At 42.9% G+C, this 25,815-nt stretch overlaps 1 protein-coding gene across 4 annotated transcripts in view; it reads left to right on the top strand.

The window, feature by feature from the left end:
* Nucleotides 1-25,482, top strand: part of tanc1 (tetratricopeptide repeat, ankyrin repeat and coiled-coil containing 1) — a 132,244-nt gene extending 106,762 nt beyond the window's left edge. For 3 of the 4 annotated variants that reach the window (XM_004917689.4, XM_004917690.4, XM_018097469.2), the window contains 12 exons: nucleotides 119-241; nucleotides 2,864-3,100; nucleotides 6,204-6,389; nucleotides 9,729-9,807; nucleotides 14,115-14,248; nucleotides 16,718-16,841; nucleotides 17,021-17,196; nucleotides 17,729-17,861; nucleotides 19,638-19,729; nucleotides 19,846-19,992; nucleotides 21,011-21,111; nucleotides 21,745-25,482. In XM_004917689.4, the coding sequence (XP_004917746.1) occupies nucleotides 119-241; nucleotides 2,864-3,100; nucleotides 6,204-6,389; nucleotides 9,729-9,807; nucleotides 14,115-14,248; nucleotides 16,718-16,841; nucleotides 17,021-17,196; nucleotides 17,729-17,861; nucleotides 19,638-19,729; nucleotides 19,846-19,992; nucleotides 21,011-21,111; nucleotides 21,745-23,083 (2,871 nt within the window). In that variant the 3' untranslated portion in view covers nucleotides 23,084-25,482. Of the gene's footprint in view, nucleotides 1-118; nucleotides 242-2,863; nucleotides 3,101-6,203; nucleotides 6,390-9,728; nucleotides 9,808-14,114; nucleotides 14,249-16,717; nucleotides 16,842-17,020; nucleotides 17,197-17,728; nucleotides 17,862-19,637; nucleotides 19,730-19,845; nucleotides 19,993-21,010; nucleotides 21,116-21,744 lie in introns of those variants that run through there. The other variant, XM_012971011.3, reaches the window with a different exon arrangement.
* The last annotated feature ends 333 nt before the right edge of the window (nucleotides 25,483-25,815 follow it).

Here is a 25,815-nt window from a genome sequence, read left to right as displayed (position 1 = left end):
GAACCATAACCTTGTTTAGGTCCGTAGTTTCACTGTGTTTTATATGATTATAGGCTAATAAGCTATATAATAGGCTAATAAACATAAAACTGAATGTTACTACTTTTACTTGTTTCAGGGAATGAGCAAGAAGAATGGCATCTCCTCCAGTACGTTGCAGGCCTTGTGGATCGGTTACAGCACCGATGGATTATCGGCGGCTCTCGCCTCCCTGAGGAACTTATACACTCCCAATGTGAAGGTACAGAATTTGCTACTGGTGCAGATTTTTTGTGTTTTGTCTCAAAAAGAAAAGAAAATGCTCTCGCTGAATTTCCGCTCTGTTAAAATGTAGCAACAAAGCAGTGGCCCCCTTTCCTGAAAGCTCTCTGTCCTTCAAGTCAGATGAGGAGAGAGGCCATTGAGTTTGGGAAGGGAGCGAGCCCATTTATCAGCGTGGGGGTGAAGGCTTTCCATCAGCAGAACATGTGACCTGAATATTCATAGTGCGTGACTGAGCCATTCATGGGAAGGGAAACTTGAGTCTTGACTGTGCTTTTTGTGATGCTATGGAGGTTATCCCCATCCTTGGTGTAAAGGTGCCCAGCTTCCACTAATGTACTAAGGACCCATGCCCACGATTTGCCACAAACCTGTACCTGCCAACTTCTTTCTGCCCACTTTCAGGCCCAGACTGGCAATCTGTGGGTTCAGGCAAATGCCAGAGGGGCTGCTGTAAGATGCCATAGACACTCACTATTTATTGGGCCTGTGGGGGTGCTGTTTGGGCCTCTGTGTACTTAAAATGTCAGGGCTTATTTTAAATCCAAGTCTGGACCTGCCCACTTTACATGGAAAATAAAGTGTTAAATCTAAATGGCCTAGTTACATTTAATTTCTATGATAAATCACCTTTTTAAAATGTTAGTACTAATGTGGCCTTTAAATCCATTGCTTTCTTCAGCCCGCTCAGAGAGCTAAATGCGTGGCTTATCCTAGGCAAAGGAAGCACATGAGTCTTTACATGATGTGTTTTATATTGTGTAATGGTTCCGGCCAGCATTTAGTCTTCCTTCCTGTGCTCCATAGGGCAGCGTGATCAGCCCCTGCTGTACGGAAGGACACGCCAGATCACGACTCGTGCATTATATTCCCATCCGCTCTCTCGTAACCCTTTCTCTTTTCACTTTATCTCTGTCACTTTCTCTCCCGGGGGCCTCGGCTAGTTTGGTTCATGTTATGTTTCAGTCTCCCCAAGAAGCTGTTAAAATTCAGTATTTCCATCATTAAATAGCACGGGGGCCGCCTCCCGCTGGGCATTAATTGCAGCGTTTTATGATGTTTGAGGCCATTGCTGGATATGAGGGGAGATTATAGCGGTTGGCAAACAAGTGGGGCTTTCATAAGGCAACGCAAATGCGTTCTGCTTCACTGACTATTAAATGAGAAATATAGAATATATTATATATGTATCAGGGGCTGGCATGGCGCTCATCATTAATGCACCCATTGAACGTGCTGTGGGGGGAGCGAGCAGGAGCAGTTTCAGTTGGATAGGAGTGTTATTTACTGAATGTAAACATGTCACAAGAGTGAAAGTGCAGCGCTGTGCGTGTTGGATGGAATCCAAGGTAAATCTCACGCAGGTGAACATTCTCGCTGTGCCGGACCCTCCGATAAACCCTGAGATGGCAGCAGCCGTTGGCTTAATTGCATTCCTTTTATAAGGGATTTAAGGAGTAGCTTTTTCTGTGTATTTTCCATTTAAAAATTGACAGTAAAGGGTGATGGCACTTTCATTCTCTGCATATTTTGCACATTTTACCATTAAACCTCCTCCCCGGAGTCATTTTCCATTGCGATCAGCAGAACAGCGGCATCTAGTGGTCATAAGAAGCAGTGACTACCTCAGCTGAGGTAACTGGAACACAAGAAAAAATTTAGTTGTTGAAATTTCAAGAGAATGAGGGTTCCGTGTGCTTGATAAGCTCTGCCAGAACTACTCATGGCCCTGGCTGAGCCGCCATTGGGGGTGCTGGGAGTTGTAGTGCAGTAGCTGTGATCATATGTGATCAGATTCTGTTGAAGAGGAACCTTGTGATTAAAAGGTTAATTTAGAAATGTTGAATATGTTGATTATTTCAGGGCTGCAAGCAGTATGGCAGCTTCTGATAGGGGCAAATAAGGTGCAAAATAAGCTGTTATGCAGTGAAGCCGTTTCTTGGCATCGATGCTTCTGTTTCATGATATTTCTTTTTCCGTTCAGCCCTTTTCTTCCAAAAATATTTGTAGGACTCTCTCACTTTCCATCTATTGCCAAGCAAGGGATTCTGCTCCTTTCCCTATTAATAGCCACTTATCTCTCCCTCTAATGCACTTCAGCTTCTCCCTGTCATTATGAAACTTTTCAACAACATGTCAGGGGTTCCTGCAATCCCAGCATTCACAGCTAACAAGTCAGAGGCTTTTAAAGTATTTTACCCTCTAGCAAATTAACTTTTCCCCCTCCCTTTGCATCTTCTGCCGCACTTTCCTTTGGATGATGTCCCTCTAGTTTAATGATATTGTCTAAAGCTTTAGCATTTTGGGATTGGTTGATTAGTGATCCTATTGGATGAGGGTCTGGGCCTACTAATTAGACCTGTGTAGGTTTTTTCCAGAGGAGCTAAGATGTGTGTGTTTGGCCAGGCCAAGAAGTATAGGCATCTAAGCAAATCTGACCCCCACAAGGGGCGAGACAATGAGGGCTAATCCTATAATTTATTCCTCTGGGCCACGTGCAGAGCCATCAAACAGACTGCGTCCACGTCCTGATCGCTGCCCAGATATTGTATAGTAGACCCCCTGTAGCATTACAGGAAACATATGTGAATTGTCTCTGCAGGTAAGCCGGCTTCTCATACTGGCCGGAGCCAACGTCAACTACAGGACCGAAGTCTTGAACAATGCCCCAATTCAGTGTGTGCAGGCCCACCTGGGCCACGAAGAGATGGTCAGTCTTCTGCTGGAGTTTGGGGCCTCAGTGGACGGGATGTCTGAAAACGGCATGACCCCGCTTTGCTACGCAGCTGCATCTGGCCATATGAACATTGTCTTACTTCTGTGCAAGAGAGGCGCTAAGGTAAGCTCATATGACATACTGGGTTGTAAGAGAGAGATTTGGGGAAAATTCTTCTCTTGTCTATGCGGTGGGACTTAGTTCAAGACCCTCTTGAAGATCTTTGGTTAGTTCTCCCCTTAGCTCATAACAGGGTTACAGATATAGGATAATTGATAGTTCAGTCATTTATGCAATGTTCTAAGAATATATAGGGTACAGTTTTGCCCTCAATCTCACTCTTCTTTACCTTGAAGCTGAGCTTTCAGGTGAAGCTGGAAGACTAAATATGTATTTTCCCCATTGATCTCATCTATATGTCTAACTGGCTTTCAGGCTGAGCCTCCATGCCACTGATCCATCAATTCTTACCAAATTATATTGGTTTCCTGCTAATTGGGAAGTTCTCCCTCGTAATCATGGGATACTTAGCCTTGTACCACTGATTGAGAGTAATAGGCAGCTCTTGTACCTCATAGCTTTCCCATAGAGCTTGGTCTTGCTAGGACTAGTCACTACCTGTGTAGTAGGATATAGACATTTCCACAAGAGCTGATTTAGTTTAATCAACTACCCATGCAGGGAGCCATTTCTGCTCCGTATACAGATGTGGTTGTAGCTATAGATGGAGCAAACTTTGTTTTGACAACATTCAGTACTCTCATACAGGTGTGATAATGATCTGTTCCTATGTTTTACTGAACAGTTAATAACAAACTCAGAAAAAAACTCACTAATCAGCTGTATGTGTCTCTCTATGTCTCTCTAACTCCTGCCCCTAATTTCTCTTGCTCTCAGTTGTAAGTAAATTAGCAGGTTTTCTCTATTACACACATGCCAGGGAGGTGTGATCACGCCTCAATGAAGATGCCTTGGTGTAAATTGGATTTTCCATTTAAAGTTCCCCTGGTAGGCACACACATCTGTTCAGCAGGATACATGGCTTATTTGATTTATTTTTAAGTTTTACCTCATATCTGTGAGGCAAATATCCGTTTTAATACGCTCAGCCTACTGAGCCAACAATCCAGCATAGAGCAGCGCTCGCTTTATGTTGTGTTGTTTCCTGTGGTGGAAAGGTGCTTTACAGACTCAACATTGGAGGAAAAACTAATTCCCTTATACACATGTTTCTTGTACTGACAGTAGTAGAAGCAACAAACACAGCTGTTTTTGAAGTGTTTGACCTCTTTTTACCTATCTTCTTAGGGTCATTGTTGCCCAGTCCATGTCAGTAGATCCTTGTGCGACACATTTAGAAATCATGTTTTTCTTGTGCTTAACTGGCCCCCAGCACTCTCTGGCCAGGGATGCCTGGCCTTATTCGGGCACCTCCATTTTTATCTAGTGATCTCTTCATTGGGACCTAGGGTTGAATCAAGTGATCTGTGCAGTCTTAATGTCCTTGCATGGCTTGCTTGGTCTGGTTCCTTACCCATGACCATACCTGCACCTACCCCACGGCACCTTTTATTGGGTTCCATTACCTGCCTCAGAACAATGAAGTGATACTATCATGGGTGCAGGAGAGAGGAAGAAAAAGAGTTGAGGGGGGGGGGGAACAAAATTTGTTCTGCTAGCCCTTGCCCAGCCCATATTCAACCTGTATCTCGGTACCATCAGAACCAGCTGGTCCCCATGGCTCTCTACTGCAGACTATGATGGCTACTGCGCACTCCTTCCTATTGGTGCTTGTCAGAATCGCCAGATGCTCTCGTATATAAATAATTACACGCACTGGGCTTCCTAAACCAGCTTCTTAATAGCCGCCACATTGTTTTTGGCAGGACAGTTTCACTTTGCAAATAATAGCATGCCACTGTAATAACATTCACCGCCCATTAATTAGCCTGATTGTGATATGGTTTTTATAACGTCTGCTGCCCCACAAACACACACGCGCCTACATCTGTGAGCTCACAAAATGAAGATTCCCATGCGTGAAGTGTGAACACCCTGTATTATTGTTTTAATAATAATAATAAAAATAATAATAATAATTCCTCACGGTTTGGCAATCCTGTGCTACTGAGCCATAGCCACATTTATTACTTATTGTCTAACATGCTATGTAAGGTATTATGCCATCTTATAGCATCATTCTCATATGGCACAGTCCCGGCAGAAAAACAGAAACGTGCTAATTTGGCCTTGGGGGGGCACTGTTGCATTAGAGACTATGGAAGATATTTAATTTTTTTATTTACGTTTCGTGTGTGTATGTATATATACAGTATATATATATATATATATATATATATATATATATCAAAATAAAACAGCCAGCACCAAGGGTCTTTGTATTTCAAAAAATCTCTTGTGTATTATAATTGCATGTACAACCGACGTTTTGGTCCCTTTTGGGACCTTTTTCAAGGGACCGAAACATCGGTTGTACATGCAATTATAATACACAAGAGATTTTTTGAAATACAAAGACCCTTGGTGCTGGCTGTTTTATTTTGATATTTATATGATATCCCGTGCACAGGGGCAGCTGCAGAGCAGCAGATTTTGGAGTGTGGTGCTGTCGTGTGGACTGTTTTATTTATATATATATATATATATATATATATATATATATATATATATATATATATATATATATATATATATATATATATATATATATATATATATATATATATATATATATATATATATATATATATAATATAGTATACAGGGAGGAGCACACCCTATACAAGTCCAAATGCCAAATGCAGGTCAAAAACAAAAATATAATAGAAAGTGTGCCGCACACACAGGGACTTGATACAAAAGAAAAAGTGGTTTTATTGAAAAAAACAACAATTTTTTTCAATAAAACCACTTTTTCTTTTGTATCAAGTCCCTATGTGTGCGGCACTCTTTCTATTATATATATATATATATATATATATATATATATATATATATATATATATATATATACCACTACAAGAGGCCGCCTTTGTAAAACAAATGATGTCCTTGTGTTTTGCTGAAGCTTAATAGAGTCCCGTAGAGTCTGAAAAGTAGGAAAGACAAAGAAAACTAAAATGAAACTCCAAATATGAAAGGGGGTACATATGCATATTAGTCAAGAATTGCAATAGTAACAGCATTATCTTATTCTGATTCGTAGGTTGATCACATGGACAAAAAAGGCCAGTGCGCTCTGGTGCACAGTGCGCTACGAGGACATTGCGATATCGTTAAATATTTACTGCGTTGTGATTGGTCGCCCTCCAGCCAGCAGCCAAGCTACGTACGAAAAGGCCAAGCTCTGCAGCAAGCACTGACGGCAGCCTGTAGCATGGGACACTCGGAGGTGCGTATGTATCCGGCAGCTTTAATGCCACAGAAGTGTGCTTGGTATAGGAAAATACTTTTCTGGCATTCATATACTGTATTATGTCGGTGTGCGAGGAGGAAACAAAGCCAGTTGTTCCTGCCTGTGTCATCATTCCATGCCCCGACTGCTTTCTTATAATTGCCTTGTAACACAATGAGTGGCTCGTGGGAGGTGGTATGGAGCTTGTGCCAACCTGCCTGCGACATTGGCAGCCTAGGAACACTTCTAACTGGTACGGTCAATACCAATACGGACAAAAGAAATATTCAGCTTGTTATATTTCTACTGTGTAAATCTAGGAAGGGAGAGGTTTTAAAGAAGAAGGAAAGGCATTTTACTGCCAATAGATTAGACACATTAGTGCCACCTAGAATGCCATATTTATTCTGCAGAAAGATTTACCTTACCTGAGTAAAGAGCCCTAGAAGCTCCCTCTGTTTATTTAAGATAGCAGCTGCCATTTTAGCTTGGTCTTCATAGCTTCCTTGCTGTAGCTCTAGCCGTTGGTAGCTCAGATCTGATGGGAGAGGGAGTGAATTCTTATCAATTCTTATGGGAGGGGGGAGCAGGAGAGAGGAGAGAGCTGCACGGCTGTCTCTGGCCCTGGGAATGAAGGTTTTTTTTGAGAGAGGAAGTCTGATACAGAAGAACATGTTTACAAAAAAGGAGACAATAAATCCTGTGTTTCTTTTGATTTCTGTGAGTGCTTATGGCTGTATTTACTTAGAACTTTCTGATAAAGCTTACTGAGTTTTTACTTTTCCTTCTCCTTTAAAGGCAGCATGGTATATTAGAATGTATCTGACTGGTATCTGGCTTTTGTCAGTCCACTACCTTGCTCATGTTAGAAGGCTCAGAGTAGGCTCAACAAGGATCTGTTAGTGGTTAGGTCAGCAGACAAAGCCAAATTGAACTCACTGAGCTCATTGTGATTGGCTACCCAGCAGAGTAGGCTAACAACTAGACTTTAACTTGGCAAATGTAGGAAACTTGTTTAACCCTCTCCATACCAGCTCTTTTGATCTGTAGCTTTCCAGTAAACACGTGGCATCACCATGGAACTTGGATGGATCTATGGTGGGAGTCACTGTCACCTGGTATGTAGAGAGTCTAATCGCTTTTGTGAGTTATACACTGATCCTGGGAATGGGCACCTCATGCTAGTTCCAATATGGCAGTTAAGGTCTGGGCTAACAGGCAAATATTTCATAATTACAGTGCCCGGCATTAGCTCCCCCCCCCCCCCCCAGAGAGTGTCTAGAGGTGGTTTCTGCTCCATAACAATCAAAAAATGGCGCTTTTTCACAGCCAAGGGAGAACTATTAGCCGCCAGGGTCATATTTCATGATGGTGTTGGAAACCAGAGACTAAACCTTTATGGAGCCAGTCGTGCCCCTCTCGTAACAGGCTTCCCTACCATTTGTTATGTTGTAAGGAACAGTAAAATGCAAAACAACCTTCCAGCAGCTTCTGTGTAATCTCAGCCCTACCAGCCAGTGCTGCGCAAGCAGTGATTAAAGGCCACATTATCCCGTTTTTTTTTGTTTTTGTACTGCTTACTAGTTTTTAACATCACTTGATGTGCAGGAATGTCCTCCGCTCCTGTTAAATGCCATTAAACTTTACTGCTAGTGACTCCTTTCTATGTGAGCTAAATAGAGAAAGGAATGTTGACAATTGTGGCATTTCCTAATTAATAATAACAGGAAATAATCTCAATTAATACCGTGTCACTTGTGTCATGTGATTCACTGACACGTAATTACCCTAGCAAGCAAGCTACAGTCTGCCTGTCAGAAATATCCGAGAAATGAAAAAGAATGATGTTCTCCCTTTCTCATTTTATCTATAACATGCTAATAGTTATTTTGTAGGTAAGCTTCCCCTTTAATGGTCCTTACTTTAAAACTCTTCTGTATCCTCTCTAATCATAATATCTATCGCTCTCTCTCTCTCTCTCTCTTTCTCTCTCTCTCTCTCTCTATCAATCATCTATCTATCAATCATCTATCTATCTATCATCTATCATCTATCTATTTATCTATTCTATCTATCTATCTATCTATCTATCTATCTATATATCTATATATCTATTTAATCTATCCATCTATCATCTATCTAATCTATCATTTATCTAATCTATCTATCTATATATCATCTATCTATATATCTATTTAATCTATCTATCTATCTATCTATATATCTATTTAATCTATCTATCTATCTATTTAATCTATCTATCTATCTATCTATCTATCTATCTATATATCTATTTAATCTATCTATCTATCATCTATCTAATCTATCATTTGTCTAATCTATCTATCTAATCTATCTATCATATATCTATCTATCTATATATATATATCTATCAATCATCTATCTATCAATCATCTATCTATCTATCTATCATGTATCTATCTATCTATCTATCTATCTATATATATATAGTATACAGGGAGGAGCACACCCTATACAAGTCCAAATGCCCTTGGTGCAGGTCAAAAAACAAAAATATAGTAGAAAGAGTGCCGCACACACAGGGACTTGATACAAAAGAAAAAGTGGTTTTATTGAAAAAATTCTAACGTTTCGAGCACAATCTGTGCTCTTCCTCAGGTTTTTCCCTGAGGAAGAGCACAGATTGTGCTCGAAACGTTGGAATTTTTTCAATAAAACCACTTTTTCTTTTGTATCAAGTCCCTGTGTGTGCGGCACTCTTTCTACTATATCTATCTATATATATATATATATATATATATATATATATATATATATATATATATATATATATATATATATATATATATATATATATATATATATAATGTAGTATACACACATTGTTAGCTGTATAGGAATATAGCGTGACCCAAGATAACTGGGCCGGGGCAGCTATGATTGTGTTGCCTGCCATTGTTCTGCCTCATACAATAAGTAGGCAGCAATGTTATGGAAGTGCGACAGGATGGGGGGAAGGTTGGGGAACTTAAATGAACTTCCAGTTTTCAATGCCAGGGACGGGGCCATGAGTTAGAATTATGCATATTCCCACAGGCGATGCGGTAACCCCCAGATACTCCTTTGTTGGGCTGAGACATTGCTTTTCTGAACATCCTTTAGCTTTTAGGGACATGGCCTTTATTTTGAAAAAAGGGTTAAGTGCCTAAACCACAACAGGGTGTCTGAAGCTGCCCACACTATGGGGTGTTTGAGGCAAGAGTGGTTAATGTCTGGGGAGAGTTGGGTAGATCCCTTCTGTATTACAGTTTTGTTTGGTTCTTTCTGACAAAATGTCATTATCATTTTTTGCAGGTTGTGAAATGTCTCCTGAACCAGGGCAAGGACCACCCATTGGATATCAATGAAAATGACACACTATGGGGAGAAACAGGTACTGCAGTAACCCTTTGGCCAGTGCTAGGCCCCTTTAGTGGCCAGGCAGAACCCTGTATAGAAAATTGTATGGAAGAATGTATTGTGAGGCCTGGAGATGGACGGAACCTCCTTTCTTCCAAGCTTAATGGATTCTTTTCCCATCAGTAAATATAAAAAGAAGAATTGTATAAATAGGGATCCTATAGCAAATGTCATTCCTTGTATTTCAGAGTTGGATAGAACTGAATAGATCTCATTCCTCTACATGAAAATTAATTGTTAAGTACCTGTAATTGCAAGCACTGTGTCTTGAGGTCTGATGCACTGAGCCAATGATATTATTAAAGGGGAAGTATCTAAACATGCCATCAAAAATGCACTTCCTACAGCCGGCTCCGCTTGTTATCCCGGCAGACAAGCCTAAACAAAGGAAACAAGCTGAATGCACCCAGTCCATCCTTGGACTTGCCCGGCTCAAATTCTCTAATGTTCTGTTCCAGCGAAACATTATAATTCCTTTCCCATGCCACGCCTCGATCCTTCAGCTGAACAAGCTACAGTCCTGCCAGTGTGCCAGAGCGCCTTTGCCTTCTTATTCACTGTATCATTATATCCTCCCCTCCCTCCTAGATTGGGTGCTGTGGATTGATTTGTATGTGCTTTGGGAAAGAGCTTCATCAAGAGTACTCTCCTGTGTATGTTAAAGGGAAGGCTATATTCAGTTTATAAATACAGTTCATTTTGCTGTAGTTTCTCTTGTATTTATACATATGAATAGGAGCAGCCATATTGCTTGCTCAGTAGACTGCATTAGTAACAGTACTTGATATGTTTAAGAGCATGTCTGCAGCATATATGGAAATATACAGCTTTATTATCTTCAGCACACACCTTAACCTATGTAATAGAGAAGAAATAGAAGACAGAATATGCTGGTATATAGGGAATATTTTCTTGTGGAAAAAAAAGAAACTTGGCACTGCCCTGGTATTTGGCATCGGCTTCTGCTCGGCTATTTTTGATTGTTTGCCCAGTACCCATTAAGTGCCTCACTGAAGCCAAGATTGCTAAATAGTGTGCAGTCTAATGGTGTTATAATATAAGTGGGAATGCGAGACATCTGCATGGAACAGAATATTAGTTACTGTCAATTGGCAGGCCCATTTCAGCTCTCTGTCTCTACCACCCCCACCCCATAATGCAGTTGGGGATGTTAAGGACAGGCCAATTAATCTATAAGTGTTTAATGGTTTCAAACCTTCCTAAGGAAACTCCAAACTTAGTACCATTATTAATATTATCCTTTATTGATATAGCACCAACATATCCCACAGCGCTTTACAGAAACTATACAACCATTCCCGTCAGTCCCTGCCCCAGTGGAGCTTACAATCTATGGTCCCTATCATACACACTATATTTCCTTATATTAAGAGCCAATTAACCTGCCTGGATAATTTCAAAGTGTGGAAGGAAACCGAAGGAACCCCACGTGAGCACAGGGAGAACATACAGATATTGCCCTGGTTAGGGTACCCTAGGCCGGCGCATTTTTTAGTGTATAGGAGCACCAGGTTGGGGAACAAAGTCAGCAATTAGCTGAGAAATAGGCACTGCCCCTAGTGCGCTTGCAAGGGGTCATGTTGTTGCACGTATGGAGGGTGGGTGGTCAGGGGCAAATTCTGCACCCTGGCCCAGGTGTGAACTTGGCAATCTGTGGGTTCTGGCAAATGCCAGAGGGGCTGCTGTAAGGTGCCATAGACAGTCACTATTTATTGGCCTGGCGGGGGCTGTTTGGGCCTCTGTGTACTTGGAATGCCAGGGTCTATTTTAAATCCCAGTCCAGACCTGCCGGGCTAGGCCCACGTGCCGTCAGTTACACATGGCATTGGCATGGCATGACATGGCATTGGTGCACTTCAGAGCTTTCCAGATAATAGATCCCATACTGTTAGCATTATTATTTATAATGCTGTATATTAGGCAGAGCTTGGGCCTTCTGGGAACTTGTGGCCATTTCTCAGCTGCCCCGGATACCATTCACTGTTATGTCATTATTTTCTTTTTATCCTGCTGTCAGATCCTTTCTGCTGCCGAGGGGAGACAATAACATCCTCCCTGTTCCCAGTGTTGTTTCATCTTCCTGCCAGGACTCTTGCTCTCCCAGCCCTCAACTCTCGTCTAGGTTTGCCCTACTCGGCCTTTTGCTGATGGGGTATTTATTTGACTCTTTGCCTGTCCTATCATTTTCTTCTGCTTGTTATAAGTAACTGTTAGACAGAGAAGGAGTGACAGTGAATGGGATTCAGATGCTCGGTGTGTGGCGGGCTCCGCTGGGAGGAAAGAGGTTAATGGTCACAGAGCTGCTGGGAGCCTGAGCTTGGGATAAAAGGTGGTCTCTCAGCACTAGAATAGACGGAATTCCTGAGCATAGCTTTGCCATGATACTGTTTATTTAAGAACGCTGTGGGTTAGCCACTTTCCGAATATGGTAAACTGGATTTCAGGGTGTAGCTCGCAGGCTGCCGCCATAATCCATGGTAAACAACAGGCCATAATTATCTCCAGCATTCTTTGTCTTTATTGCTTCTTTCTTCTCCCTCCTTGTTTCCTGCATTGTTAGATCCAGGGCTGAGGACGGATCCAGGGTTGGTTTGTTTTCTGCTTGGCTGTATAGACATCAGCCAGTATGTTTAACATTGCTGGGGCCTACACTGGGTAGCCTGGCCTGGTGTAGTAGGTCGCACCTAGAAATATAGAGATTGGGCTTCTTTAGTCTACACTAGAGCTTGGCCTATGTACAATGTGTGTGTGAGAGAATAAGAGGAGGAAGGTTTTTGTTTTTAATACAAAGTGCAAAGGAATTGTGGGAGCGCACACCTATGGTTACTATGTAATGTGGGAAAGCATGGCTCTGGGCAAACTAAAAAGGCCTATATGTAGTCAGGTGCTCTGGTCTGGGCGTTGCTACATCATCATCATCATTTGTTGATTTATAGCACCAGCAAGTTACATGAATAGAAGATGCTTAAGCTCTAGTCTGAGATGCCTGACCTACAGTCATGGACTTTTTTGGAGTTTATGTCCAATTTGCTTTTTTTCCTCCCTTTTTTGTTCTGTTCCAATACACACAAAGGGAATAAACATGTGTATAGCAAAACATGTGTTTTGCAATACTTTTCTGTGAGAAATACTTGATTTTTTCCAACAATTTGGGCCATGACTGTAAATAGAAGGTTTAGATGTAGTCTGCCATGATCTGGGGTCTTCCGGAGTCAGTGACCCCCATTTGAAAGCTGAAATGATGTAGAAGAGGAAGGGAAATAATGCAAAAACTATAGAAAATATGAAGACCAATTGCAAAGTTGCCAGGAATAAGACATTCTATAACTTAAAGGCGAACAACCCTTTTAAGTGTGTGTCAGTTTACTTTTTGTATTTCTGTTGCCTTCTAAATTTGTAATTGAAACTGTTAAAAATGCATGAAGAAACATAGATATCCAAAAGGGGAGCCCCAACAAATTCTCAATTCATACAAAGCTTCACCTTCCTAGGAGACTTTCTCCAGAAAAGCATAAATGGCTTCCTTTAAACATACATGGATGAAATTTGTAGGCTACCCCAGCACCGTGCCCATTAAGCAAGTACAGTGACACGGCACATAATTGGGCTATTACCAGTTGGGCACAAAGGCCCCCGTGCCTGTAGGCTCAAAAATTCTTTTTAATTATGGGGGATAACAATCAGAATCAGTTATTGGTATTTTCCTCTAATCTGAAAATTTCCATTCATCCAAAACTTATTTTAGCTCATCCGGACCAGACCAGTCACCCCTCATTGCACCCATTATAACAATCATACTTGACTCTAGCGCTGTGTTTGCACGTCCTTGTTTCACCAGTGATAATAACTTGATGGATTCCTGCCACGCGCCGCGCTCCCATTTTTTTCCTGGAACATGACTTATTCATTTGTTTGTAATCAGCTTAAGCTGCAAAAAGTGTTGTTGGACTCCATCCTTTCTCTCACTGACATCTTCTCCAGCTTTAATGCTATTGCGCTCACTCCCCTGGGCTCAATTACTAAATATCTGCCAGTAAATGTGGCCCCGGGGCTGCCGGAGACATGAAGCAGAAATACCCTGGGCTCCATTTGCATTCGCTCTGCTGCTTCTCTATTCATTTACATTTCTGTCCATCATGAGAAATATTATGTGTATGCTTGTTTGTGCATCAGGGATGAGGTTCCACATTGGTATATATGAAGGGCTGTGTATATACAATAATGCTACATGTTGGCTAACTATTGCTCTGTATGTATCAGCTCTCACAGCAGCGGCTGGACGGGGCAAACTGGAGGTGTGTGAGCTGCTGATCAACCATGGAGCCATTTTATCCCGAGTCAACAGGCGTGGGATCTCTCCTTTGTTCTGTTCTGTGAGACAAGGACACTGGCAGGTATGGGAACAGTGACACCCCCCGTTCCTCATGGAACAGTCCTGCTGTTTTACTGTGCTGGCCTGTGGGTCTGCCCATAAGGGTACCCAAGATATGCCCCCTGGGGAAATCTCCCAGCATCCCTCGTCAGCTGTGCTGTGCTTCCACCACACCCGGAGGACTGGAGGTTAGACCCATCTCTACAAGAATAACTTATGTATTAAATGTCATTCTGCAATCAGAGGGCTAAGCCACACAGGTAGCTTGCAGCCGAGGGTCCGTTGATCTGTGGGCAGAACCACAGCTGCCATGCAAACTGCCCAATGGGAGAATAATTCCCCCATGTGACTGGTAGATCAGTTGCTTGGATAGGGTGGCAAGGGAATAGTTGCACGAAGTGTGTTGCGCCCGATGGGCCCTAATCCATTGGAAGATACGTTGTCGTGTTTAGGACAGTTTTAATTGCTGTTAGCCGCACCCTGTGTGACAGTAACCTCATTAGTTAGTGCTTTATAGCCCATTCCCTCCCTGTAAGGGACTTCAAATTAGCAAATAATCTCCCCCTTCCTCTTCCTCATTAGAGTGGGCTGTCCCTCCCTTCCATAGGAATAAATAAGCCGTGTCCTCTCCTATAGTAATTTATAGCTGGGGGACAGAGTATGTATGGGGGGTGTTGAAATGGGATGCATGTCATTAAATTGTGTATATTGTTTGAACAGAAACAGCTACCGCCCCCTATTCTCCAGACTGCAAATTGGCCATTTAACCTCATGTCAAAGGCCGCGTGAGAATGTGTAGGAGTTCCCCCAGTGACCACTCAACTGGTGCAGATAGTAGCGTTTAGCCGAGTGTGACCAACAACTAAAGCCCAAATGAATTTGATTAAAAATTGAGTTTTGCTACAGACAGAGCCTCTCTACCCAGGCTGGAAGTCCTAGGCTAGGCTCATGTCTTCTGTAGGTGCCTGTATCATGGAATGCTTGCCCTGCCCCCTACTGGTGACATCACTATGTATGCCATAGCGGGCACTTAGAAGCTGGGGTGCCACCCATCCTTTGGGGGTGATTCCAGCAACAGGTGAAATTGCAGTGTGTCCCAATGTGTCCCATAGCTATAAAGGAAAATAAACATGAAATAGAATAGTAGAATAGGGTACAGTTTCCCTTTAAAAATCACATGACTATTGGGTAATAAGCATTCCTACTGATGTGCGGCTGCTGCCAGTTACTGTGCCCTAATGTATTGATGAATATTGATTTATGGCTATGGCTGATGGGGTTGGTGGGAATAATTTGAGGCTGTGCAGCTGCCTGACTATAAGGGAGAATAAGAGAGATACTTACATGTGGAACAAGTATTATTTTGTAGTAGCCAAGGAGCTCATTAATTCAGCTTCTCTGGGCCCCTCCACCCCACCGTAAAACTGGCCAAATAATATTTCCAACAAGAGGGAGTTTGAAAGCTCTTTTTTTTTTCTCTTGCCCTAAAGAGACATCGCCATAGAAATTCTAATGAGATAGTCTGGCTCTTTGTGATGCCACTTGCTTTGTGTTATTCATTTAGCCTTTTAAGTGGAGACGGATCTATTCATTGCACTTCATACAGTTCTGGGCACAATGCACTCCCTGCCACATCACGCCTACAGTTGGACATGGCCTTTGGGTGGGAGCCAGCCGAACGTTCTATGTGGCCCCTTATGTACCGTCGGAAAAGTCCACTTTCTCATATAATGGGGGAGAGTGCACATTCTGTACGTGTTCATGTATATACTGCAATATGTGGGGTTTTTGTGCCTGTGTGTTAAGAAGGGTCAGATTTAAAGCGATACAAATCCCCAAAGCAAAACAGTGATTGTTTGTCCATATATTGTAATATATATAAGCTGGCCGACTATGTCACAGTCACCCCCGGTCTGGCCGGTCCTACACTCACTTTTATCTGATTCATTATGAATTCTACTGCTTCAATATACATTTAACCTGCAACTTACTTGCTTTCAAGGTTAACTCCTCAAATGGTTGCCCTTTATTGGCTCCACTGGGATGGATCACATGACTATGGTTGGGAAAGGTGGGGCCACAACATGGAGCGGCCACTGCTCCTGTATAAACTATAGCAAACAAGGGAAAGTTATGCTCACCACTACATTTTTAACCATTAAGCGGGGGTGCAATGAGGCTGAGACCACAAAATTCATATAGACAGCACATACATACAGACAGCTGACAGGTTACAGCCTCATTGCACCCCACTTAATGGTTAAAAATTTAGTGGTGAGCACAACTTTGCCTTGTTTGCTACATAGTCTATTGAACAGCTTGGGGGCTGCAGGTTGGACATTGCTGATGGTCTACACTTAGCAGCCAATGAAAATGTAGCAACATGTCTGGGGTGGGGGGATTGGTTTGTGGTTGTACATTATTATTGTTATTATCTTTACATATAAACATCCCTGTTAATAACTTGTTGTCACTTGTTGATTCCCTGCAGATTGCCAGGCTCCTCCTACAGCACGGCTGTGACGTCAACACTAGCGACAAGCAGGGCCGCACTCCGCTGATGGTGGCTGCCTGCGAGGGCCACTGTGGCACTGTGGAGTTCCTTCTCTCTGAAGGTGAGAATTCTCTTCAACTTACTGTTTTGTTGAATAAAGCTAATAAGAGGGAAAGCACAAGCTTGGGGCTAATATGGGGCCTAATGTAACACATGGGGCAGAGTTTGCACTTGGCCAGCTGAGCTCTGTAGCTCCACCGCTGCTGTGCAGACTGTACAATATTGGGTTCTCTGTTCCAGGTGCAGACATTGCGGCGCTGGACAAGGAGGGTCTGACCGCGCTAAGCTGGGCTTGTTTAAAGGGCCACAAGGCTGTGGTTCAGTGTCTGGTGGAAAGGGGCTCAGCCATCGATCAGATGGATAGGAACGGACGCACGCCACTCGACTTGGCCGCTTTCTACGGTGATGCGGAAATTGTACGTTCTATTCCTTGCCCTTTGCATTGTAGGAATGTGCGGAACATTTCACAGAGCTTTAATGTATCATTAATGGAACCTCAGTGCTTTCTAAACACATGCACAGTACTGGTAAAATTCATATCTAATCTTCTATTTACATATTTGTGAGATGCCAGCGCTCTGCATTCCGTGCCTAAAGCCCAGCGCGCACATCCGTCTATATACATTATATGGGGGAATGGTCTTTATCTGTTTTATTTTAAAGATGGAGTACAGCCGACAGAACTTTCTCTGAGTTTATAGTAAAGGTTTAAACCCTTCAGAGGGAGTTGCAGATATTTTGCAGAACAGAAAAAGTTTATTCCTCCCCCAGTTACTCCTGTGCCGCCGTGGAGCCAAGCGAGCTGACCCTGGCACGCTCATACGGAGCCCATAGAGCTTGTTGCTTTCTCCATAGGCAGCACAATAATAATAATAACGCAAGTGCTGATTGCTAGACTTTATACAGAGTAAATACTTAAACTCCGTGTTGGATGTTGGCTTCATGCAGGTGCAGTATTTGGTGGATAACGGAGCCATGATCGAACATGTCGACTATAGCGGGATGCGTCCTTTGGACCGAGCCATTGGATGCCGAAATACCGCCGTGGTTGTAACGCTTCTCAGGAAAGGAGCCAAACTAGGTACAAATTATTTCCTCACTGTCCTGATTATCAAAGGAAACGTGAATGGACATTTTCACTCTCGTACGGATCTGTCAAGGGGTTTCTGTTTGCTGCAAAGAAAAGATCACGTTGCGCACCCTTGGTAGAAACAGCCCCAGGGTGCTGAGAGGGTGGCAGGGCCTGGCAGAGACTTAAACTGAACAAATGGGCACAACTATTATAGTTTTTGCATTATTTTCTTTCCTCTTTGCAGCTTTCAAATGGGGGGGGGGGGGGGGTCACTGACCCCAGCAGCCAAAAAACAATTGATTTGTGAGCAACAATCTTTTTATTATTGTTACTTTTCGTTACTTTTTCTTCTATTAAGGTCCTCCTCTATTCATATGCCTGTCTCTGTTTCAAGCCATTAACTTGCACTCTAGCAACCAGATAGCTGCTGACATTTCAAACTGGATAGCTGCTAAACAAAAAGCTAAATACAGGTATGGGACCTATTATCCTGAATGCTCAAGACCTGAGCAGGGTCGGACTGGGGGGTTCAGGGCCCATTGGGGCTGCCACCCCAAGGGCCATCGTGACCCCCCCACACTCCTGACCCCCTCCCTTAGAGGCACGTAAATTAAACTTACTTTCAGCGGGCCAGCGGAGCCCACCAGGTTTTCTCCTGGAGCCCCGCTGACCCAGTCCGACCCTGGACCTGGGGCTTTCTGGATAAGGGATCATTCTGTAATTTGGATCTCCATACCTTAAGTCTACTAAATAATCATTTAAACATTAAATAAACCCAATAGGGCTGTTCTGCCCCCAATAAGGGGTAATTATATCTTAGTTGGGATCAAGTACAGGTACTGTTTTATTATTACAGAGAAAAGGAAATCATTTAACCATGAAATAAACCCAATAGGGCTGTTCTGCCCCCAATAAGGGGTAATTATATCTTAGTTGGGATCAAGTACAGGTACTGTTTTATTATTACAGAGAAAAGGGAATCATTTAACCATGAAATAAACCCAATAGGGCTGTTCTGCCCCAATAAGGGGTAATTATATCTTAGTTGGGATCAAGTACAGGTACTGTTTTATTATTACAGAGAAAAGGGAATCATTTAACCATTAAATAAACCCAATAGAATTGTTCTGCCCCCAATAAGGGGTAATTATATCTTAGTTGGGATCAAGTACAGGTACTGTTTTATTATTACAGAGAAAAGGGAATCATTTTTAAAAATTTGAATTACATGATTAAAATAGAGTCTATGGGAGACGGCTTTTCCGTAATTCAGAAATAAAAATGAGGACCAACTGCAAATGATCTCAGAATAACATTTTCTACAAAATACTAAACATTAATTTAAAGGTGAATATCCCCTTTAATATATATGTATGGCGCTTCTTGTTACTGCTAGAGCTCAAAGATAGCAGGAGCAAATAAGTCCCACACCTTATAAATAAATGTTTATGAATCATATACTAAATATTCTCTGGCTTAGGAGCCACTTGTACAGTATATATAGACTGTAGTTTCCCTTTAAGAGAGAGGTTATATGTAAGGAGCGGCAAAGGTGAAAGATTTGGTGTAAGGAAACTGATGTCATTTTCCTGTCTTTGTGTCAGTGACATCTGTGCTGCGTTACACAGACAAACGGCCTCTTCACCTCTGTATGTAAAGGAAATATATCCGTGTTCCCTATTCATGTAAGCGGGCAGCCTATCTGGCCGGAGCACTGCTTGCCTGTGATACATACACTATGTTATGTACATATCTATAATATATATATATATATTTTCTTTACAGGAAACGCAGCCTGGGCAATGGCTACTTCTAAACCCGACATTCTGATCATCCTGCTGCAGAAGTTAATGGACGAAGGGAATCTGCTGTACCGAGTAAGTGGCTAAGGGAGAGCACGCAGTGTTGTACTGCGGTGCCGGGGCTGCACAGCCCTATATGTATGTATATATATATAAAGTACATTTGCTTATGTGGCGTTCTTGTGCTGCAGAAAGGGAAGATGAAAGAAGCTGCACAGAGGTACCAGTACGCCCTGCGCAAGTTTCCCCGAGAAGGGTTTGCCGAGGAAATTAAAGCATTTAATGAACTCCGCGTGTCTCTGTTTCTCAATTTGTCGCGGTGTCGCAGGAAAACAAACGTAAGTAAAAGGTTCAGTATTGATACACCTGTATGTACCGGCTCACACAGGTGCTGAGTATATATACTTACCTACCTGCTTCTGTTCATTGCAACAGATCTATATATGTCTCTTGTAATATGAGATCTGATTATGACCACCAGCAGATCTATAGGTATTTAAATAGAGAGCATATTTCCCCTTTAAAGGAGAACTAAAGCCTGGCTAAAGAAGTAGGCTAGAAATGTTGTACATTATGCTTGGGCTTTTGTACCAACCCAAGGCAACCATGGCCCTTTAGCAGGGAAGATCTGTACCCCCAAAGATGCCCCTAGTAGCTCCCCATCTTCTTTTCTGCTGATTCACTGCACATACTCTGTGCTGCTGTCACTTACCTGATCTTAGGGCCCACTCACAATATACTGTATAGAATATAAATGTCACAATATAAGACTGATTAGTAAATAATACAGTTTATTAGCACATGGAGCTGTGAAATCAGTGTTATTAGAATCATAATTTACTAATCAGCCCTGTAGCATCAGCTTCTGCAACAGGTAAACCTCATTTTCTGTTAGATAATTTGCGACGATCCCTAAGCTTAGCTTCTCAACAGCTGCCCAGAGCCCACTGAGCATGTGCAGTGCCACTGACACCCCTAACAAAATCCAAGATAGGGAGCAACTTTGAAGGCCTGAATAATTACTACTATAGAGATGCTGAACCTTTAGGCTGGTAAAATAAGTTTACTATATAAAACATGGCATTTTTAGCCATATTCATTTTTTAGGGTTTAGTTCTTCTTTAAAAAATACTAATCTTTGCTTGCATGACCTAACCTCCCCCTATGGATTTATAGGCTCTTCATTGCCCATTGTTTAGAGACCTTTCAGTGGTGGCCATAATAGGTATAACACAAGTTTCGCTACACTACTGTATGTGTGGGTAACGTGGTTGCTCCTGAATCTAGGTGCTTGTAGAATGGGGATAATCGCGCCTAGAGTTGTTACAATAACCACCTCTCTGTTTCTTCACAAAGGATTTTGGAATGGCTGAGGAGTTTGCCACCAAAGCGCTGGAGCTGAAACCAAAATGCCACGAAGCCTATTACGCCAGGGCCCGCGCTAAGAGAAGCAGCAGGTGAGAGAGCTGTTTGCACATTTCAGTTATTTATCCTTTATTTATATTGACCAAACATATCCCACAGTGCTTTACAGAGCTACAGTCCCCACCCCAGCAAAGCTTACAGGCTAAGTCACAGGGGGCCTAGATAGTAAGCTCTACTATGGGATTACGTTGGTTTCCTTAGGGTACCCAGGGGGTATACAGAGGAGATCCATATAAGCACAGGAAGAACATACAAACTCCAATGCTAAATGCTGTGCCCCGGTGCTACCCCAGGCTCCCATCCACTTTGCTACTGTTTCCATGGAACCCCAACAAGCGGAGCAGTCTTCCTCTCTGTAGCTCCTGCCAAGTGTGCCCCAAAGTCACCCCTCTCTGTCATTGTAACTGCTTCCTCCTTAAATGGTATCCCAAGTATGGAGCCAATAAACATTTATACATGACTGCAGACATGATGGATGTTAATTGATTAATAATCCCAGGGACCACACCTATGTAAAGTCTTAGTTATTGTGCTAATGACCTGTATGTTGTTATGAGGCATAGTGAGTTGTTAATTAGTGTGAGTATTTGCATCATTAGGGGTATAAATACTTTTACAGTGAGTAAATAATAATTCATAGGCATCTTGTTGTTTGTGCCTTACAGGCAGTTTGTGGCAGCTCTTGCAGACCTCCACGAAGCCCTGAAGTTGTGTCCAAACAATCTAGAAATAAAGAGACTTCTGAGCAGAGTGGAAGAGGAATACAAGCAGCAGCAAAGGACACAGCAGAAGCAGTTCCAGCCTCCCTCCCAAGCCCATACTGAATCTGATCACGAGGAGGAATCTCTCGGGGAGACCCTGAGCAGCCCAAGTTTTGACGAGACCCAAGAAGAGGAAAGCCCACAGCATGACGATCATCTCCAAGCATCTCCTCATACCCAGGACTTCCCTCTCGGCAGCAACAGGATTCAGGAACACGTGAATCAGAAAAACAGGCCCGAATGCCCTGTGGAACAGCCCAGTAAGAATGTAGGTTTGCAGCAGGCACTGGTAAAGCAGCCTACTAAGCAAGCCCAAATTGTCAAAACCAATCAGCATATGAATTCTTTGCAGTTGGCTTCCAGGACTGGAAGTGGTTTTGGTGCCTACAAGGCTCCTTTACCATCAACATTAACACCACTCAGCTCTGGTTCTTCCCGAAACTCTTCAAACCCTGCCAGCCTGGCTTTCAATAGAGATGGGGCAAATCTTGTATCTTCTGGATCCAATAGTGTAGGAGCTCACGCCCTGGCATACAGCGATAAAATGCCAACAGGACATGGCATCCAAAAGCATGCCAGCGATGTGGGGTGTTCCTATAAAGCTTCAGGCTCCTTTAGTGCTAGAACAGCAGAAAAACTACTGGCTCATCTCGAGGTGCCGGAAGCCCAGACACCCAATGGTGGAAAGACTCTAGGGGCTGGCAGCAAAAAAATGCCATCTCATGGCTTACTCTCAAGCAGCAGCTTCTCCGAAGGCGTTAAAGTACCTGACGTGCGCAGTAAAGAAGGGAAACTGAACCAGCCACAAAGTGGGACAACTGAACACAGACTCCGCAACATTCCCTTCATGGGCATCATGGATAAAGCAGCGAGATCGTTACAGCAGAACCCACCGCCGGGGCGGAGTTGGAATAATCAGGCCATAGAAGGTTTTCAGAAAGACACCCCCTCTGCTGGGACCGTCCCAAGTGCAAACTTTGATAAAATGCCTGCCAGGCAGGTTCCTGGTTATGGCAATCACAAAACTATGCCCAGCTCCTCTGGGGACAACATGCATAATGGTATGGAAGATGGAAAGGGTCTGAGGCCCAGTCACTTGCAGGATCCAAGGGTAGCCAAAGCTGCCCCCCAGCCGTACCCCGACTCTATATCTAGATCACAGTCCTTGTTAGTTAAAGAGACAAATCTAAGTGCTATGCCTTCCTCTAAACCAAAGCGATCCTTTATAGAGTCAAACGTGTGACCCAGCAGTTACGGGCATTGTATGGAAGAGCGGTCGTTATGCAAGTGCACTCTCGGTAGCCCTCTAATTCCCAGTGCAGTCTGTTATTTCACAAGATGAGGCCTTAGCAGTCTGTGGGCGGGACAGGAAAAAGACACTCGGTGCAGAAACTGTTGCATGGCATCAGAACCACTTGTAAAACTGGTTGTAGTCGCTGACGGCCCAAATGGTATCAGAATGTACTTCCGCTGCTGGGTAGGATCTCACTGACAGCATTTGCTTGTGGGATATGGTAGGATACCGGAGTCAGAATTTTATACATTTGTGTTTGGTTTGTTTGTTTTTCTTTTAAAACTTACAATGGCAGGATTAAGTGAAAGCCCTGAAAGGGACGTCCACATTTATTGACTTGGGTTTCATTTTAATCTGCTAACTGCTAATTGGCTAGGGAGGCCACTTTGGTTACCCAGTGCAGGAGGCTTAGTTGTGAGGATCAAGTAGAGGCAGTGAATGCTGGAGGTGGATGGTCTCCTTTTTACCGGATCAACAGGGGGTTCAAGACCACAAATGTTTCTCAGGGATCTAGAACTTGTGGATTTCTGATAAACTACCGTTGCCTTCCATTGTTTGGTATGAGCAGGTAGGAGGGTGCCAGGTCCCTGATGCGCTTATTTGGCCAAATAGAAAACAGCGACAGCCCGGCTGGTAATGGGGAAGCCGAGGGTAAATGATACAAGGTTCTGATGGTGCTATGATGCCAATGTACATGATTAATGTTATACCTCAGTGCTGCCCCTGCAGGTCCCACGTCCTTTAGGTCCTTTCTTAAGGAGTTGCCTCACGAACTATGAAGATTCAAATTCATGACACAAAAGATGCATAAGAACAGGCCAAATAGGGCAAAGATTGGCTCAGTTGACTAAATGAGTCCTAGGCTGGTTGCTCAGGGATAGAGGCTTGGGTCACTTATCTATAACATAGGCCAGTGCTGCAGCTGCTGCAGAATCTCTTGGCTCTGAGAGGAGGAACTCCTTTGCTGTGCACGGGAGCAGTGGGGGGTCAGCAGCCGGTGCCCCATAGGGGCCACTCCAACAGCTTGCTCTGCCTCCCTGTTATAACTGGCAAAAGAGTGAAGGTTTTTGATGCTCCAAAAGGCTCATGGGCAACCAGCTGACCATTAACTGGGAGTTGAGCGGGCCATACATACCCAGGTTTGGTTGGGCACTTTTGGCAAGTTGGGGGACTGTTTAGAGAGATGTTTCTTTAAATCTCTCCCTTCACTGTTGTTCTGGTTATTCAGGTGGTCACTAAATGGATAGAAGGGTATAAAAGTGGCTGTACGGATATCAGTACCGGCCGTTTGGTACTTGGTCTGAGTACTGTATAGGTCGGCCCATATAGCACCACAACATCGGGAAATCCTCTAGTCACCAGTCACTGCTCCCAAATCTACCCCAGTAAAATGGAACGGGGGCTCCCAACAAACTCAGTATTAGAAAAATGTGCCGGTGCCTTTAAATGTAAGGAAACGTTTGTTTCTAATAAGCTCTTATAAGGCTCTGAATAATTAGAGCATCCGAATATCTCTGGTATTTATTGGGTTAAACAGGAACGGGGGCCATTTGTGCATCAATATCCAAAGATGATTTGACTCTTTTCCCGCAAGAGGTGTCGGGATACCAGAAACAGCGGTTGGATCCTGATAAGGCTGAATGTAATTGCTGTGTATATTGCCCTTTTATCATCCGTAATCTTGGGTTTATTTAATAGAGGGGTGGGGGAGACTGTAACAATATATTGTGTTTTCTACAAGTATTACATTTTCTCCATGTACATAGAACCTCATGTTATAGAGAAGCGAGACAGCTGTATAACACACGCATGTTAGCGCTTCCGCCGTGCCGGGGAATTGCACTGAATGGTATATATATATTCATGCGAAATATCAGTTCTAACCGTTACCGCACTTTATTTTCATTTTATAAAGGACACCTCTGAGGTGCTAATTGTACAGAGAGAGAGAAATGGTACAGAAGTTTAGACGGCAAGAAAAAAGTCTGTGGTTTTGGAAAAACAGGTTTTTTTAAAAAAAGATTTGTGCTTCTAATGTGCGTTTGGTGTTTGTTTTGTGCACGGTGGTTTTATAAAGGAATCCTTCCATTTCTGTATATAGATATATATATATATATTTTACTAACTGTTTTCTGAAAGCGTTTGCCCTGCGGGAGGGTAAGGGGGGCAGACGGCGCTATGTATGTTCCTATGTACAAAGGTTATAACAGAATATTTCCCTGTTTCTCTATAGAGCTTATTTATTTTTTACAATCTCTGGATCTCTGTCCCCTTCGGTTGGATTTGTAACTCTGTTTTGCACATCTACTGTATTTCCATAAGGAATAAACAAACTCTGTATTAGAGAGTCATTGAGTCACATTTACTTCCGGATCAGCGGAATAGCAAAGGGTTGCCCTAAACTACTATTGGGGGCAAATTATTGCAAAACAATGGCATAAAAATCTCACATCCCTCCCACAGCCACATGCAGCATTAAGATAGGGGGTCGCTGACCCTGGTAACCAAAAAAAATATTAATTTGTGAGGCTGCCATTTCATTGTTATTATACTTCTCTTTCTGTTCAGGCCCTCTCCTATTTCACCTCCCAGTCTCTTATTCAAACCATTAAATGGTTGCTAGGGTAAATTTGATCCTAGCAACCATATAGCTACTGAAATTCCAAGAACTCCAAAAATAA

This window comes from Xenopus tropicalis, chromosome 9, assembly GCF_000004195.4.
Source record: "Xenopus tropicalis strain Nigerian chromosome 9, UCB_Xtro_10.0, whole genome shotgun sequence".
Taxonomy (NCBI): domain Eukaryota; kingdom Metazoa; phylum Chordata; class Amphibia; order Anura; family Pipidae; genus Xenopus; species Xenopus tropicalis.
The sequence above is the reverse complement of the archived record's forward strand: the minus strand, read 5'-3'. Positions and strand labels throughout refer to the sequence as shown.